This window comes from Myotis daubentonii, chromosome 12 (assembly GCF_963259705.1).
Source record: "Myotis daubentonii chromosome 12, mMyoDau2.1, whole genome shotgun sequence".
Taxonomy (NCBI): Eukaryota; Metazoa; Chordata; class Mammalia; order Chiroptera; family Vespertilionidae; genus Myotis; species Myotis daubentonii.
In genome coordinates, this window is record NC_081851.1 from 77,498,897 (window position 1) to 77,516,135 (window position 17,239).

The 17,239-nt window shown below is 57.7% G+C and overlaps 1 protein-coding gene across 1 annotated transcript in view; it reads right to left on the reverse strand.

The window, feature by feature from the left end:
• The window catches only part of GREB1 (growth regulating estrogen receptor binding 1), a 56,319-nt gene extending 39,525 nt beyond the window's left edge, over positions 1–16,794 (reverse strand). Inside the window, exons 1-6 of the mRNA XM_059660523.1 lie at positions 16,617–16,794; positions 11,357–11,476; positions 8,414–8,590; positions 1,189–1,371; positions 729–872; positions 401–538 (exon numbers count right to left, since the gene is read on the reverse strand). Coding sequence (XP_059516506.1) covers positions 401–538; positions 729–872; positions 1,189–1,371; positions 8,414–8,590; positions 11,357–11,476; positions 16,617–16,773 — 919 coding nt within the window. The 5' untranslated portion in view covers positions 16,774–16,794. The remainder of the gene's footprint in view (positions 1–400; positions 539–728; positions 873–1,188; positions 1,372–8,413; positions 8,591–11,356; positions 11,477–16,616) is intronic.
• Between the last annotated feature and the right edge of the window lie 445 nt (positions 16,795–17,239).

The window sequence follows — 17,239 nt, forward strand, 5'->3', positions numbered from 1 at the left end:
GAGGAGGAGCGGGCAGAACCAGCAGGGCCTGTGCAATCCGCCCGCACCTGGGCCCCGCCTGTCTCTCTCTCTGTGTCTCCCTCTCCCTCCCACTCTCTCTAAAAATCAATGGGAAAATTCCCTCGGGTGAGGATTAACCAAACAACGAGGCCTGCATCCAACTGCGAAGGGCTGGGCTCGGGCTCCGGGCGGAGGAGCTGCAGACATTCCCCGCTTTGGGTCTCGCAACCAGCAGGCTGGAGCCCATGAAGTCTCCCCACGGATGTCCCCAGCAGCTGTCCCTCTGGTACCCAGTGTCTCCGGGGGGAAAGGGGGGATAACTTGGCATTCTGGGTGACAGTTCTTCATCCCCCCAAAGCCTTGACCCAGAGAAGGGCAGACCCCTGGGGAGCACCGCTACCTAGTGCCGAGGGCCGGGGCCCGGCCGGCAGCTTGCCCTTCGCCAGCTGCTGCTGCTGCTGCTGCTGTGGGGAGTCCTTGCCATTGAACACCACGGGGCCTGCCGCTGAGGGCAGGGAGGGGGGGTCGAAGCCTGGGCCTGTGAGTGAGTGAGAGAGAGAGAGAGAGAGAGAGAGAGCAGTCCATGTTGAAAACAATTCCAAGTTCAAGGTGAACGGCACAGGCGTGGCAAAGAAAGGGAACACAGCAGCCCGATGCACCCTGAAGGGCTGGCCGCATCACCAGGCAGCCACGCGGGGGGCTCCTTGGGGGCCGCTCCGTCGCCTCACCTGCCGGCTGTGCCCCGACGGGGGCGCTGGGGTTCGTCCCAGGACTGGGCTCGCTGGAGCAGGCAGCCGGGGGCCCGGAGCTGTCCGGCAGCGGGAAGAGGGAGCTGGAGCCAGGGCCGGCGGGGGTCTGCCGGCCTCGGAGCTCTACGGGACAAGACAGGGCCGTGACCCCCAGCCGAGGGACGCTGACTGGCAGGGGAGGACAAGGGTGCGTGTTTGGGGGAGAGAGAGAAACGTGACACAAGTTCTCCCTGGTCAACGTAAACCTATTTTTTTAAATTTACTGTAAATGGCCCACACAACTAGGCTGGCGCTGTACCCTGGCTGCCCGTCATGCCAAGTGGCGTTTTAATGCCACACACCGACCTCTCGCCCGCGATAGAGCTGCCTCTCTGCCAAGCCCTGCTGACAGGCACCGTGGCCCGCCCAGAGGGCACCCCCCCCCCCCCCCCCCGCTCACCAGAGCCCTTCCAGCAGATGAGGGGGCCGGGGGCCAGCGCGCCCTGTGCGTTGCGGACCAGGTAACACTTCAAGTGCTTCTGCTTCTTGGGCTGGGTGGTGAGCTTCAGGTTGATGTGGTTGGAGAACTCCGTGAAGTAACAGAAGCCTTTCTTGCCACAGCCAACACAGTTCCCAGAGAATCCTGGAGGGAGACACAGGGTGAACCTCCCCAACTGCCCTGCAAGGTCCTCCTCGAATCATACGCCGTTCCCAGAAACTCTGACCAGCCACCAGAGCATCCCACGGGGCGAAGGTCCCCGTCATCTTGGGCTGGTCCCACTCCCACGGACTCCTCCTGCCCACGCCCCCACGCGCCTGCCTCCGGGCACATGCTCTCCCTCCCTGAAGCCCACCTGCGTGCTCTCTGCCCAGCACTCAACACTCGCTTGAATGCCCACTCCTCCAGGCGCCTCCCGTCACACAGGGCCACCTCCCTGCTCTCCAGACCCGACGGCCTCTTTCTATTGCTCGGAGGACCTTGCGATGCCTTCCTTAGCGTGGTAGTTATTGCGATCCCTGCCTTTTCCCCCATAACCACCCCATGGGTCACAGTGTGACCGCGTGGAGTGTGAGTTGCGTCTGTGTATGTCGGTGTAGGGGCACAGATGAGTGCCCGGCATGTGTCAGGTCTGTCAGATCACTGGTCAATACGGGAGGAAGGCGACTGGAAACAAGGCAGCTGTACGAGTGAACGCCGGGTGACTTCTCTGCATACACCCACGTCATCATCGAACACGTGTGCTGAGCCCCGTGTCTCCAAGGTGGGAGCCCTGAGACACACAGCTCAGCTGCCATCGAAGACGAAGGCCCTGAGAAACCTCCCACGCTCCCTGGAAGGGACTCTGACCCGAGTGTTGAAATAATGGGCAAACGAGAAACGGAGCCGCAAGACGGAGGATGCGCAGAGCCATTTGCCGAGGCCAGCACTGCCTTCCTGTCCAGGCACAGACTGGAGGCCTTGGTCCCGGGAGAAATGTGGGCTGTGGGCCGTTTCGGAAGCAGGGGTGGAACCACAGGCCACCGCCCGCCTCTCTGTGGTTCCGAAATGACAGTGGAAGCCTCGGTCGCCCCGGTACAGGAAGCGTCTAGGGAGGCGGCAGGGAGGCGCTGGCAGGCGCTTTCTGGTCGGGAGAAGCTGCTGCTCTTCTGAGAGGTGACCCCGGGCCGGGGAGGGCCGACCATGAGGACCGCAGGCCGGCTTAACAACGGGGCCCAGGAGACGGGACATGGTTTAAACCACCAGCTGAACACAGGCCCTCATTCTGATCTTTCAAAGGAATTGTCTGAAAGGCAGTAAACGTCTTCATGAGGAAGAATCCAGCGCGCCCTCTCTTTGGAAATCGCCCTTCGGACCTGGGGGTCTACGATAACCTTTAGAAGACAGGCCCAGAAAGCATGCGTAGAACCCGAATCCCCAATTCCTGCCAGCACAGAGCCCCAGGCCGAGAGAAACCAGCCCTGCAGTGCCCTGTCCACGGGAAAGAGCCCGGCACAACGAATCGCTCTTGACCACACACGGCGGCAGCACGCCACGATCGCCCCGCGGGTCCGGTGCTGCTGTGTTGAGCAGCTGTGGCGGCATCTGCTTAACCGGCAGATCCTGAACGGGCGCCTGTGTGTGCGGCCACCAAGCCAGGCTCTCCCTTCTGCTGGAGAGAAAGCGTCTGCCCTCTCCCCCTTCACTGCTGTGGAGCATGAGTCAGAGGGACCCGGGTGCAAATCCTGACTCCCTACTCAGGTGACTTTGGGCAGGTTAGCGTCTCTGAGCGTTGGGTTTCTCGTCTGTAAACAAGATGGTAACAGCAAACATTTCCTGCACACTGACCAGTAAACACGCACTGAGCCACGCCCTTGACATGATAAATGTTCTCACTTAAACCTCCAGAAGCACTACAGAACGATTCTCAGGCTCCCCGGTTCGCAAATGAGGAAGTCCAGCACAGAGAGAAAGTAACTCACCCATGGGGGGAGGGGAGGGCAGTATGAGAGTTAGGACTGAACCATTCTGCTATGGCTGCCCCCACAAAGTCCATCTTGAAGAGCATGAGGAGGGCAAAGTGCCCACCATGTGTTCAGCACATAGTAGGTGCTCAGCAAGTGTCATTTCTTCTTCCTCTGCCTCGGCCAGGCACAGCTGTATTAGGGAGCAGAGCTCAGATGGATCAGGTCAGGAGACTCACGTCTGACCCACCCGAGGCCCTCACAGTGCTGAGAGATGGGGGAAGTGGCTGGCTCTCTCCGGGCCCCAGTTTCCCAGCCATAAAAGGGGAGGGGAGGACTCAACGAACCCTATGCTTCGTTCCAGAACCACAGGTACAGGATTCTTCTTTGAAGCATCCAGTGGCTTCCTTCTGACGCGGAGGGTGGTCCCTGAGCACACGGCTCACGGCAGGAGGCCCACCTGGGACACACCCAGGGGGCTTGATGGCGCCACACGCGGAGGTGCCGACCACCAGGACTGATCTGGAATCCGGCAACAGGCTCACAGCTAGTGCCCCTGCCTCCGTTTCTCTTTTAATGAAAATCAACTATTCGTGTGGCCTCCAAGAGATCTTCCTAAAACGCAAACTTAAACATGGTAATGGCCTGATTCGAGCCCTCCCGATGTTTCTTTACAATATAAACTGAGGGGAAAGCCAGGAGGGAAGGGTGAGTCAATGAAGAGAGGAAACAAACCAGAGGGGCCTGAGAGGCACACCACCGCTTGCTTTGGGAGAATCTCATGTGGGTCTTCATCTTAAAAACCAACTGTGAAAAAAAATTACAGAATGAAATTCGAGCACACTGGTGATTTGAGATTATTAAGGAATCAATGTCAAATTTGGGGGGAGGGGGGGAATCCAGTGATGTTATTGAATTTCCAACAAAAAAGCCCTACTCTGTTAGAGGTCCATACTGAACCGTTTACAGGTGGAATGGCACGGCGTCTGGGATTTGCCGCCTAATAATTTGGAAAGTCGAGAGGAAGGAAGAGTTGTACGTGAAACAGGGCTGGCCACACGTGAGCAGCTGCTGACGACGACGGACAAACACACTAGACTGTTCCCTCTCCGTCCAGCCCTACGGTTTGAAAACGGCTGCCTGGGCACCTCTCCAAGCAGGACCCCCCTGACCCCACGCTGCAGCCCCTGCTGGGGCCACCGGAAGTCCTCCCCACCCCGTCAGCAGCCAAGCTCCCTCATGCACCGCGTCCCTCTTCCTGACATGCCCTTTGCCCTCTGGGACAGTGATGGCGAACCTATGACACGCGTGTCAGAGGTGACACGCGAACTCATTTTCTTGGTTGATTTTTCTTTGTTAAATGGCATTTAAATATATAAAATAAATATCAAAAATATAAGTCTTTGTTTTACTACGGTTGCAAATATCAAAAAATTTCTATATGTGACACGGCACCAGAGTTAAGTTAGGGTTTTTCAAAATGCTGACACGCCGAGCTCAAAAGGTTCGCCATCACTGCTCTAGGACTTGCTTAAACCTCCAGAAGCAAGGTCATCTGGGTTCAAATTCGGGGCCAGCCATTTAAAGGGTGTCCCAAAATTCACGCAAGAAGTAATTTTGATAGAAAACATAGGTTTATAATTAAAAATTGTAAATTTTGTATTGATCCATAAAGTATACAGTATAGGGTTATGTATGGAATAGCATATCGGGTAAATGGCCTCCACGGCTTTGCTGGCACAGACGCACTCTTTTGTTGAAATTTTCCATGACCGTTTTGCATAAATGTGGCTGAATTTCGATGAGGCTCATTTGCATCTTGATGGCTTGGTTAATCGACAAAATTGTCGCATTTGGGGTTCAGTAAATCCACGAGTGATTGTTGAGAAACAAATGCATCCACAACGTGTCGCTGTTTGGTGCGGATTTGGGGCTGGAGGCACCATCGGACCACTCTTCTTCGAAAATGCGGCTGCTCAGGCAGTAACAACAGAGTGCGTCTGTGCCAGCAAAGCCGTGGAGGCCATTTACCCGATACGCTATTCCATACACAACCCTACATAACCCTATACTGTATACTTCATGAACCAATACAAAATTTACAACTTTTAATTATAAACCTGTGTTTTCCATCAAAATTACTTCTTGCGTGAATCTTGGGACACCCTTTACTAGCAGGGTGACGCTGAGCAAATCGGAGCCTCTCTGTGCCTTTGTTTCTTCACAGATACAGGCCAGATGAGAACGCATCCACCTCCTGGGTTCCTGGCACAGGGTACGTCTCCATAACGTAGCTGCTGCTGGTGTCCTTTTCCAATTGGCTAAATCTGATTCTCTTTTTTTAAAATACATTTTTATTGAGTTTTTAAAGAAAGGAAGGGAGATGGAGAGAGAGAGAGAGAAACATCAATGATAGAATCATCTACCGGCTGCCTTCTGCACACCCCCTAATGGGGATCAAGCCCACAACCCGGTCATGTGCTCTGACCGGGAATCGAACCCGAGACCTCTTGGTCCCTGGGTTGACGCTCAACTGCTGAGCCACACCAATCGGGCAAAATGTGACTCATGTCTCAGGGCTCGACGCGAACACCACATCCCCGAGGCGGCTTTCCCGTCCCTGGAGCCGTGCGCCCTCGGCGGTCCCCGCCACGCTGCCACCCTGGCTAGAGTCCTGCCAAGATCTGTGTGAGCTGTGCCTCCGTGGTGGGTGCGGCCTCCGAGCCCGGCTGCCTGGGGTCTCCCCGCAGACGCCGCGCCCCCAGAGGAGGACCCGTCTGCGGCCCAGGCTGAACTTCAGGCCCACCTTCAGATCGGGCTGACACGTTCCACTCATGCTTCATTACCTGCCTGCTGGGTGAGCAAAACACTCGCTTCCCCCCACCTAAACGATGAACATTCTGCTTACAGTTTCCTTCTCTCGACACGGCCTCCGCCATCAGCCAATTTAGGTGCATTCCCGTCAAAACAGAAAACTGAATTACACACCTGGATTGTAACCTCTCCACTTTCTCAGACAAAATCCCTGTGGATTCGGTCACTAAAACAAGACTCTCCATGATCAATGATGGGCGGGGGAGGGGCGCCTAGCCATGGCTTCCCCCAAGATGACCTGCAGTTCGTTTTATAGCCGCTACAAAGCCCAAAGCCCCGCCCCGGACGGCTGGGCGGTCCTGCCCGGTGCAGCCAGCAGGAAATTGCAGGAAACCTGCAGTGTGGAGTGTGCAAGCCCAGAGCATAAAGTTCCTTTAGAAGAAGAAAGGCTCGATTACTGCCCACCGTTACTACCCACCGGCCCTGGGCCCTGGGCCCCGCCTCCCGGGGCTTTTTGGCGAGCAATTAACAAAGACACCACTTCCTCCGCTGGCTGCCTGAGGAGCAGGAGCGGTTCCGGGCTGGTGGGAACGGACTGAAAGGTCCTGTCTCCACCTCGCAGACCCTCCGGGGTTTACTGCCCTCGCAATTCCTTTCGGTCGCAGAGCGGTGGGGTCCGGGGAGCCGCCCCCGGGGGATCAAACGCGGGCCCCCCACACCTTCCATCCCCAGTGGCCTCAGAAGCAATGAAATCAGACGCCATCAACCACCCTGGGACGGCTTTGGAAGAGTGAGTTTCCTGGGATTTTTCTTGTTTCCCGAGAACTAGTTACAACAAGCCCATGAACCTGCCCAAGAAGAGAGATGGCTTCTACGTTCTCTCTCCCTGGCGTCCATTGTCCCAGGGCCGTCTGTCCCTCCGGTCAGCATCCATCGCCTGGCCTCAGAGTTCACAGGGGGCCGTGTCCCCCCACCCCCGCCCTCAGAGCAGGAGCTATTCCGTTTCCTTCTCTGGGTCGGTCCTCCCGCCCTTCCATCCGCAGCACAGGCCTCAGGCAGAAAGCGTGCTCAGCAGATGTCCCCTGAAGTGCGCTTACCCACCCAGCACACGCGGGACGTCTAAATGCTTGTACACATGGACGGTGCAGAAGGAACCGGGAAGGGAGTTAACCCAGTTTTTCCCATAAACTCCCACCACCCAACTGGCTCCCACAGTGAAGCTGTCCCCGAGGCTATGCCTGGAATAGACAGATCATCACCAAGCTTCTCCTCGCAGGAACCCCAGGGCCGGGCGAAGGGGAGACTCTGCAGAGGGGTCAGGAGAGGCGTGGGCGTCCCCTCCCCACCTTGTGGGGGAGGACACTGAGGCCCGGCCGCCACGAGCAAGCTGTGGTCACACGCAGGACTGGAACCCAGCTCCCTGGGCTCTCGGCCTCCCCTGATGGGGGAGTGAGCTGAGCCCAGAGCCTGGCACACAGTAAGAGCTCAATAAATGTGGGAACCAAGAGAGTCAGGCTGGGTAAGCTTGGCGTCAACTCTGCCTGGGCGTCGGGGTCTCCGTGAGCCAGTGGTTGGTTGAAAGATCAAAGCCCCAGTGTCTACCACCCCCTGCTGACCTTGACCAGGAGACAGGACCGGGAGGTGTGGTCGTTCATGAAAGGGTAGAATTTGGAGCCAGGAAGAGCCGAGTTTGAATCCTGCCCCTGTTCCTTTTCTCATGTGCCCTGGGGCAAGTTCATTAACAGGGCCAAGCCTACCTCTAAAACCAGGATAAGAGGGACACCTCTTGAGAGGTGCGAGGTCAGCGGGAGAGACGGGCGGAGGGTGCCCGGCAGTTACAGGGGATATGCAGGTTCTGGAGGCAGGAACACACACTCAGCCTTGTTCTCCTGCCTCACGCCCAATCGCTTCTGGGAGGGGCTAGGACAGAGTTTGGGTCCCATTCCTGACATAGGTAAGCACGTAGGGGAGGTTTCATGAATACAGGTTTTTTTTAAAAAAAAAAATGATACTAAATGATGGAGTTTCTACAGGAAGGTAGTGACATTTCAAAACAAACCTCGCCCGCCACTGTGGCTCAGTGGCTGAGCATCACCCTATGAACCAGGAGGCCATGGTTCAACTCCCAGTCAGGGCACAGGCCTGGGATTTGGGCTCGATCCTTGGTGGGGGGGCGTGCAGGAGGCAGCCAATCCATGATTCTCTCTCATCATTGATGTTTCTATGTCTCTCACTCTCCCCCTTCCACTCTCTCTGAAATCAATAAAAATAAATAAGACATACATAAGACAAATCTCACTTCCGTCCCATTCCACAAAGAGATCGTAGACATAAGCGGTGTGTGACATGCTGACGCGTCCCCAAAGGTGGCCCATCTGCCGCCGTGCGGACAGAGCCACAGCGTGGAGAGGGGCAGGGGGGGAGCTTACCGAGGAGCGCATTGTGGCCGTTGTCGTCCGGCAGGAACCTTCTGTCCACGGCGCACACCAGGAGGTGGCCGGGCAGGCTGGGGGCCTTGGCGCCCACGAGGAGGAAGCCCGCAGGGACGTCGATGGGCTCGCTGCAGATGGAGACGAGACGCAGGTCCTTCCCCGCCTGGCAGAACCCTAGGGGGAAGGGACAGGTGTGCCGAGGGGACCGGGGCCAGGACCGCCGGACAGAGGGAGGAGGGCATCCTGGGTCTTGTCGGGACCAACCTCTACCTCTGGGGGTGGTCGGCTTTGAGATCAACTCTGAGAGATGTAACTGCCCCCGTGGTTACGGGCGACACATAGCCCCATGCTGTGATGACTGTCGGTGTCACCATATAATTACTGCACACGTGGAGCTCAACAGGAAAAACTGTAGACAAACGATGGTCAATTGAAATGTATACAAGAGCAGGTGTGGCTCCGTGGACAGAGTGTCGGCCTGCAGGCTGAAGGGCCTCAGGTTCGAGTCCAGTCAAGGGCACGTACCTGGGCTGCAGGCTCCATCCCCGGCCCCGGTCAGGGAGGCGTGCACGAGGCAACCAAAAAATGTGTCTCTCTCACATCAATGTTTCTCTCTCTCTCTCTCTCTCTCTCTCTCTCTCTCTCTGTCTCTCCCCATCCCTTCCACTTTCTCTGAAAATTAATGGGGGAAAAAATGTCCTCGGGTGAGGATTAACAACAAAAAATAAAACGGTGTCAGATGCACCCAGATGGGATATTATTTTTTAAATGTATCTAAGATAAATCCGCAAGAAATGGCGAGTGACCTGGTATTTTCACACCCTGCATTTTACGTATATGAGGACTGGCGAGAGGCAGGAATAAGGGGTGAGATCCTGGGGACACTGGCAGCCTCGGGGAACAGATCCGGGGGCCCAGGACCCAGGGGACACTCAGCATAGAGACTCTTACTTAGTCTATACCCTCAGAACGTCTTGTACTTAAGAGCTTCTAAATACAGGGGCAGGCAGAAGTAGGTTTACAGCGGTAAGGCAAGAATTAATAAATAACACAAAAACCAACTGTTTCGCATACTCACAACTGGAAACCTACTATGCCCAGCCTGCATCGCTCCTATTTAATAAGTGCCAGTAAGTGTCCAAAAGTGTCTGGGAAAAAGGAAGGAGAAGGGACCAGCTGAGGTTTCTGGACAGGCCCTTCCAGGGTTGTCCTCGCTTAGCCTGCTCACCGACCCCAGATGCTTCCTCTATCGCTGGTTTCTGAGCGAGACGATGAGTATGTGAACCCCGACGATGCCAAGGCCGTCGCTGCGAAACCGCAGCACTCTGGGGAGACTCTCCCCGGGCGCACCTGCCTCACCGTTCACAACGCATGGTCTCCGAGGGCTCCCTCTGCCCCTGGCGGGAGGCAGCGTCAGGACATCTGCGGGCCTACTGTGTGCGGCACCCGGCTCGGAAGCACCAAAGCTGCCGTGGGCCCCCGGCGGGCAGTGCTGCTGCCCCAGGGTGACGAGATGGACACCAGGGCTCAGGGAGCTTACAGGGTTGGCTCAAGGCTGCTGAGAGGTGGATGATGGGGCCGGGTCAGCCCTCAGGCTGGGTGGTTCCCTTCATCCTCACGGGGAAGCCCTGAGGCTGTGGTCCAGCGCCCAGCGGGTCTTCACCCCCAGGCCCTGGGCCCCTCCTGCTGTGTGGAGGGCCCCTGCCTCCTGGAGAGCTGGGGGACCGGCTGTGGGCAGTCGGTGCGTTCACTGCACTTTCTTGGAAATTCTCTGAAAATCACTCTCATGGCCACCAATGGAGAGTCCACCGTTTTCTTCCTTAATCGGAGGCCTGTGAGCGCCTGGACGCCGGACGTGATACTTCTTGAAGAGTCAAGGGATTGGCCTCCCTTCGCCCGGAGGAGCTGCCCCTGCGTGGGCCAATTCCCTCCCCTGTGGGCCATCCTGCACCCACAGGCCCACAGGCAGACTGCACGGGAATCACTCCTCCAGCCCTGCCTGCCCCTCAGGCTCCTATGCAAATGCACTGCTAGCAGATCCCTGAGCTAGCGAGCTATCTATCCACTCACCCTGCTAGGCCTTTGCACATGCTGTTCCTCAGTCCTGGCTGCCCCCAAGCCCATTACAGCCTCCGGCTAACTCCTGAGAATTCTCCAAAACCCAGATGGAGGGCCACCTCCTCCAGGAAGCCCTCCCTGCTTGCGTCAGGAACCTCTCCTCTGCTCCCACGCACCCCACCCCTGCTTGCCCAGCCCACCCTACCAGCGCCTTCCACATCCTGTGTGAAATGGCTGCTTCCTAGGACTCTCCATCAACGAGGGAGCTCTCGTACCTTCATTTCCGTATTTCCAGAGCAGGGCGCAGTGATTCTAACTAATTAACTGACTAATCACTAACTAGTGCCACCCCTTGACTGTCTGGGGATAGGACGGATGAGCTCACAGGTGGTCTGGCCAGCGGCAGAGCCGGAGGATGAAGGGGAACCACCCCAGCCTAAGCGCCTAGCGGTCCCCCACCCGGCATCCCCGAGCCTCCGTGCCTCACAGCAGCAGGGATTCACGTCACTGAGTTTACAGGGCTCCTCCGATACCGCATGTCTGCTTTTTCGACAGTAAAATACCGGTAGATGTGAAAGCTCATTCCTACCAATCAGTTTTGAGCTGAGCACTCGGCGATGCAACCACACCGGAGTGGGGGAAATGCACGTTCATTTTTAAATAACTAACGTAGAAAAACGAGCTCTGGGATCTGAGTCCACTCGTAACGTCCAGACAGCGGCTGAGAGGCTGTGAGCTTGGCCGAGCCCACAGGGCCTGGGGTAGCCAATGCTGCAGGCACAGGAGGGAGGGCACCCAGCCACTGCCCGCTGGGGGCCGTGGGCACAGGGACAGCCGCGGACGCGGGGCAGCGGGCACCGCCGGGCAGGGCTGGCAGCTCACCGTCCGTGGTGCAGCATCCTTCGGGAGGGGGGTGCATCTGGTAGGCGGTTGGGGGACAGCTCGGCTCCAGGCCTCCGTCCCCTTCTTCTTCTTCTTCCTCATTGTCAACTCGGCTACCACCTGGAAGGGGAGAGAGGAGGGGACAGGCAGAGGTGAGTACCAGCAGGTATCCGCTCCTGAGTAACTGACCAGTCCTCGCACCCGCACCGTGGGTGGGGCACGGCCGCCGTCCTCAGAGGGAAAGCGGAGGCTCGCTCAGGCCCATGACTGTCCCAAGGGCACAGACTCAGGCCGGGGCCTGGTCTCGTGACCTCCAATTCGGGGTCAGTCTCTTCCCACCCACGAGGGTTGCACGCGTCTGCACACGCACCGGGGTTCAGTCCGTATATACAGGGTTGAAAAGGACAGAGCGTGAAACCTGTGCAAAGCAGGCACCCCAAGAATATCCGAGTGGGAGGCACGGTGGTGTTAAAACAGACCCTTTTAGCCCAGCCGGCGTGGCTCTGTGGTTGAGCATCAACCTATGAACCTGGAGGTTATGGTTTGATTCCCGGTCAGGGCACATGCCCGGGTTGCGGGCTTGATCCCCAGTGGAGGGTGTGCAAGGCAGCCGATCAATGATATTCTCTCTCCCCCACCTCCCTTCTTCTCTGAAATCAATAAAAATGTATTTTTTTAAAAAGCACACAAACAGACCATTTTACAGACAGGGCCACTGAGGCTCAGAGACCCGCCCTGGCCCACAGCTGCTCAGTGAAGCGCTGAGGAGCAGGTGCCGGACGCCCACACGGAGGCTCTCAGCAGCTGCAGCTCAGGCGAACGCAGGCCAGGGTGGCCCGCCCGCACACAGCAGGAGGGCGCGGTGACAGGTGTTAGTATGTACCCGGGGAGGGCGCAGGCACCATCACCAGAAATACAAACACGCCAGCTGGCCACGCCCACGCGCAGCCATTCCGGCTCAGGACCGCCGGCCGGAGCTCAGGGGCTCTGTGTCCGGGAGCTGGTATGTTGGGAGGAATGCCAGGTCAGGAAGTGCCCGGAGAGCCAGGACTTCGCCACGGAAATGCCACGGCTCACGGCTCCCTGCGCGTGAGCTGTCACGCAGCCTCTTGTTGCTTCCTACAGACTCTCAGCTCCTGGAGGGCAGGGAGGGGGAGGGGGGAACCCTTCCTCAGGCGACACCTCCCACCTGCTCTGAGCGTGCACAGCGACGCCTCATTTACCAAAGCGTCGCTAAAGAAAGGGGCGCGTTCAAATCAGTGAAGGACCGTTGAAATACAGTCCTTCTCACTTCTTTTAAAGGACCTTTTGGGTAAAACAAATATCTCCCGACTTGTCTTTAAACATCATCTAATAAAGAGCACACAGATTTTCCCTGAAGCGGGGTCCCTCCGAGCGCCCGGAAGTGCCCTACCCCAGGAGACGAGGGTTTCTCCTTCACGTCTTCATGTCCTCTCTTCCTGCCGGCTTTTCGGTGGCCATTTCTCCTGCTGTTCTCGGACTTGGCCCTCACACCCTCCAGCCAGCCAGGGGGTCAAGTGGCTTTAGGTCGGTGATGAGATCGTGTGCAGTACGAAGAAATGGGACTGGGAATCGGGAAACTCAAGCTGTAGGACTTGGGTTTGCCACCGTCTGTGTGGCCGCAGGAAAGTTACTTAACCTCTCTGTGCCTGCACCCGTAAAGGAGCGGCCACGTGGGGAAACAAGGCCCTCGGAATACTCGGGGTGTGATTTAATCGCACAGGTACCGGCAACAAGCCTCCCCGTGGCCACTCTTTTAAAGGTGCCTGAGGGACAAGAGGCAAGCCAGCTCTGACCATGGCCTTGGGACGGTCACCGCAGGAGTGAAGCAAGACCCCTGGTGCTGCCCTGGCCGGTTTGGCTCGGTGGATAGAGCGTCGGCCTGCGGACTGAAGGGTCCCAGGTTCGATTCCGGTCAAGGGCATGTACCTTGGTTGCGGGCACATCCCCAGTAGGGGGTGTTCAGGAGGCAGCTGATCGATGTTTCTCTCTCATAGATGTTTCTATCTCTCTCCCTTCCTCTCTGTAAAAATACAATAAAATATATATATATATATATATATATATATATATATATATATATATATATATATTATTTATTTTTTTAAAAGACCCCTGGTGCCCCTGAGAGGGCACAGGTGGTGGGAAGAGTGTGGAGAGCTGACCCAGGGGGAACGCAGGGGGCAGGATGTTTCCTTCCTGCCATTAAATGCAGGCGGGGGGGGGGGCAGGAAGTGGGGGGATGTCTGAGCAGAAGGTATAGAGCCACACCCAGACCCCAGGCGCCAGCCACGCGGCACAGCCCACCGTGGGCACGCACACTGTCCTTCGCCACCTAAGGCGCGGGTGGCATAGAACGCACGCTCTTGTGCAAAATCCAGACCACGCTGAGCTGGTGACCCAGAGGCTGGGGGGGGGGGGGGGTGCTGGCAGGGAGCCGAGGATCAGAGTGAAAAGGGGGAGAGAGTCTTGGGAGCGCGAGGGCACGCCCAGGAGTCTGCACAGGATTCTGCTCAGCCGGAAAGCACCGGAGTTCAGGCCCTCGGAAGGCATGGAGGAGGGTCCTAAGCCGCAGAAGGTGGAAGAAAGCCTCCAAACCCAGTCTCCAAGGAAGCAGGATTAAGGGTCAAAGGTCCACGCAAGGCATCCGGGGCCTTTGATGGGATGAGTCAGCCAGGGACCAGCCGAGGAGACCTCTAAGCAGGAGGGAGAACCCAGACTGTTTACCCAGGTCTGCTTGGGGGGGGGGGGCCTCGAAAGGCGCCAGACGCAGCCAACGGGAGGGGACCTTGCACGGGAACTGGGAACTGCGACAGGAGCCGAGGTCCCCAGGCCGCCCTGGGCTCCTGGGCTCCTGGGGCCGCTGCTGTTCCAGTGAGCGCCCCAATACTGTTCTCTTCCCACGAGAAAACCCGCATGGCATTCAGGGCGGGGGGCTATAGAAATGCACCTGCATTTTCTTTAACAAACACTTTGCTCAACATGCTGGGGTGGGGTGTCTTTAGTTCAGTTGGTCTTTCTTTTTAAAAAATAAATAACGCCCTAGCTGGTTTGGCTCAGAGGATGGGGCAGCGCCTGAAGGGTCCCGGGTTCGATTCCGGTCAGAGGCACATGCCCAGGCTGTGGGCTCGATGCCCAGTAGGAGCGTGCAGGAGGCAGCTGATCAATGATTCTCATCATTGATACGGTATTTCTCTCTTTCTCTCCCTTCCTCTCTGAAATCAATAAAAAAATTAAAATTAAAATAAGTAACACATCAAGGGGTTTCCCCTAGAAGGAGACGGTGAGACCCCCTCATCAGAGAACAAAGTACGCATTCCCCCCACCCCCCCACCCCCCCAATCACCGGCACAAACACATGAGATGCTGCCTGCGCGAGGGGTCATAATGCTGCTGCCTGGGAAAAGCCGCGACAAGATAAGGGCCCTGACCGGGAGACAGGCAGACAAAACAAGACGCGGCCTGCAGCCGGTTTACGAGGCAGCAGCCGGGGCTGGAGAGGCTGCGCGGTTTATGGCGACAGTCAGCAAGCTGGAGAGAGGACCCCTGCCCACCTCTCCCTCCCCTACTAGGAAAACAGAATCCCCGAAGCCGTCTCCCCCGTCTGCTGGGCAGATGGGAAAAGCAGGAGGCCCCTCTGGTCTTCATGCCAACAGGAGGGCAGAACCGGGGGCCAACAGCTGGTGGGAGCCTTCAGCACTCAACACGGGGCACTGGGGGGGGGGGAGGAGGGGGGTTCGAAACCGTCCCTGGACAGTGTCACCTGCCCAGCGCCCGGTGGGCAGAGGGGGCACCCGAGCAGTTAGAACGTCCAGGAGGCAGCCTCCCGTTAGAGGCCGCGAGGGTCGGCGGAGATCTTAGACGTAAAGGAAGCTGAGGGGACCCTCCTCTCTCTCCCCATGTGAGCTTCCTCCAAACCATCCAGCAAACCATCGTGCCATCTTCCCAAACCCTGGGGTTCCGCTCCCTCAGTGGTGGCGGTGAACTACATTATTGGTCATTATTGCTCTTGTTAATTCATCATCAGCAGCAAAGCCTTCCGTGGCTGCGAGAAGCTAAGGGCCACCCTTTCCTGCGTATGTCCCAAGCCTTTCCGCCAGCCAAACGGTCGGTAAGACATTCTCCCGTGATGTCCCGTCTCCCACGTGTCTCAGGAATGCGTCCCCGGCCAGACACTGGCCGAACTTCCCATGCGAATACGAGGGAACGCATGCTTCTCCTACCCCCTGCTTCTGACCACAGCCTAGTGTCTCTCCGGCGCTTCGCTGCTCCCCACAAGGTGAGTCCAGCGAGGACGCGATAATGAGGGACACGGGAACCCCTCCCGCCAGGCTAAGGGGGCCCCAGGGATCACACAGCAGATCCGTGCCCCACTGTTCCCTGTATGCAGCCCTCCACCTGCCTGCCCCCGTCCCCCACACACACATTCGCACACAGGTCCACGTGCACAGACACACACGCACACATGGCCAGCCCCACACGGGACCTGGCACACGGCAGGCTTTCTGATCCAATCAGTTAACTGGCGGTGGTCTGAAACCACAGCCCGTGTCACCTCAGTCGCTCAGTGCAGCCTGCAGGCAGCTCAGGTGAGGCCATGAACAGAAAGAGCGTTCGTCACAGGAACCATCTCGTGCCATGGACTGCTGTGGGCTCCCTTTTGCCAGGACCACACCCGGCTGTAAAAATGCAAACTCAAGACTGGAAAGTGCCACCCCTTTCTTCTCTGGGGAATTCAGTGGCCCTCGCGCTGTCTGCGGGCCTGGAGGTAATGTAGTCATTCCTGGCACACGTGATGTCCATGAAGGTTTGTTCTGGGTTTTTACGTTTCCAGGGGACCCATTCCTACCTGCTATCGCCGGAGAAACTGCCTGCACTGCTTTGCAAAGATTTGGCCACGAATCACAAGGACAAAGACGGGGAAAGTAGCTGAGGGTCCAAAGCCGTTAAAATTCCTGCTCCAAACCTTTTCCTAAGTCACACCAATTCGAACGCACCCTCTTCCCCTCTCCTCTCAGCCCCAATTCCATCCGCTGCAACCTTCGGCTGCAACCTCCTTCAGCGTGAGCCGAGTGAGAGCGTCTGCACCTCGCTCCTCTCCCAACAATTCCTTTCTGCCAGACTCCACATCCCCTCACAGAGCGGAGGGGAGAGGGCATGGGGTTCGCCAGCCAACGTGGGCCGCACAGCCCACAGCCCACAGCCCACAGCCCGGGGACAGACGCAGGCGCGGCCGTACCTTCCAGGGCCGAGAGCTGCTGCTCGGCCTCCAGGTAGAGCTGCGAGAAGACGGGCCGGGGCACCAGGCTGCTGGAGCGCAGCGAGGCCTCGATGGAGTTGTGCAGCACCTCCTCGAACCGCGTGCTCTTCAGCTGCCCCGCGTACGAGTTCCCCATCTTCCCGGGAGACGCTGGCGGCTTCTGTTCAAAACGGCATTGCAGATTCGGTTAGAAACACTGACCGGGCCCACCAAGCCCAAAAGCACAAGGCAACTCCCACCCCCCACCCCACCCCCTGCTCAGCAAAGAGGAGGAGCAGGTGGGTCTGGGGCCTCAGCCACAGCCAGCCCCGGGGCAATTACAGGAAGTTATATAAGTCACAGCTCTGGCTAATTTAGCTCGGGGGCAGGCAGCCTCTGACACCTCTTAGAGGATTTGCCTGGAAATGGGCTCCCAGTCCTCCCGGGGTTCCCAGACCCCAGCTTTTCCCTGAGTTGTGACGCTGCCCCTGAGAGACCCCAGACCACTGAGGCCTTATGTTCCCGGCCTCGCAGAGGAAAAGCCCCGTGCCACTCCATGTGACAGCGGTGACCATCGGTGACCACCGGCCCCCAGGTGGCGGGGTGACTCGGCCCTCCCTGGC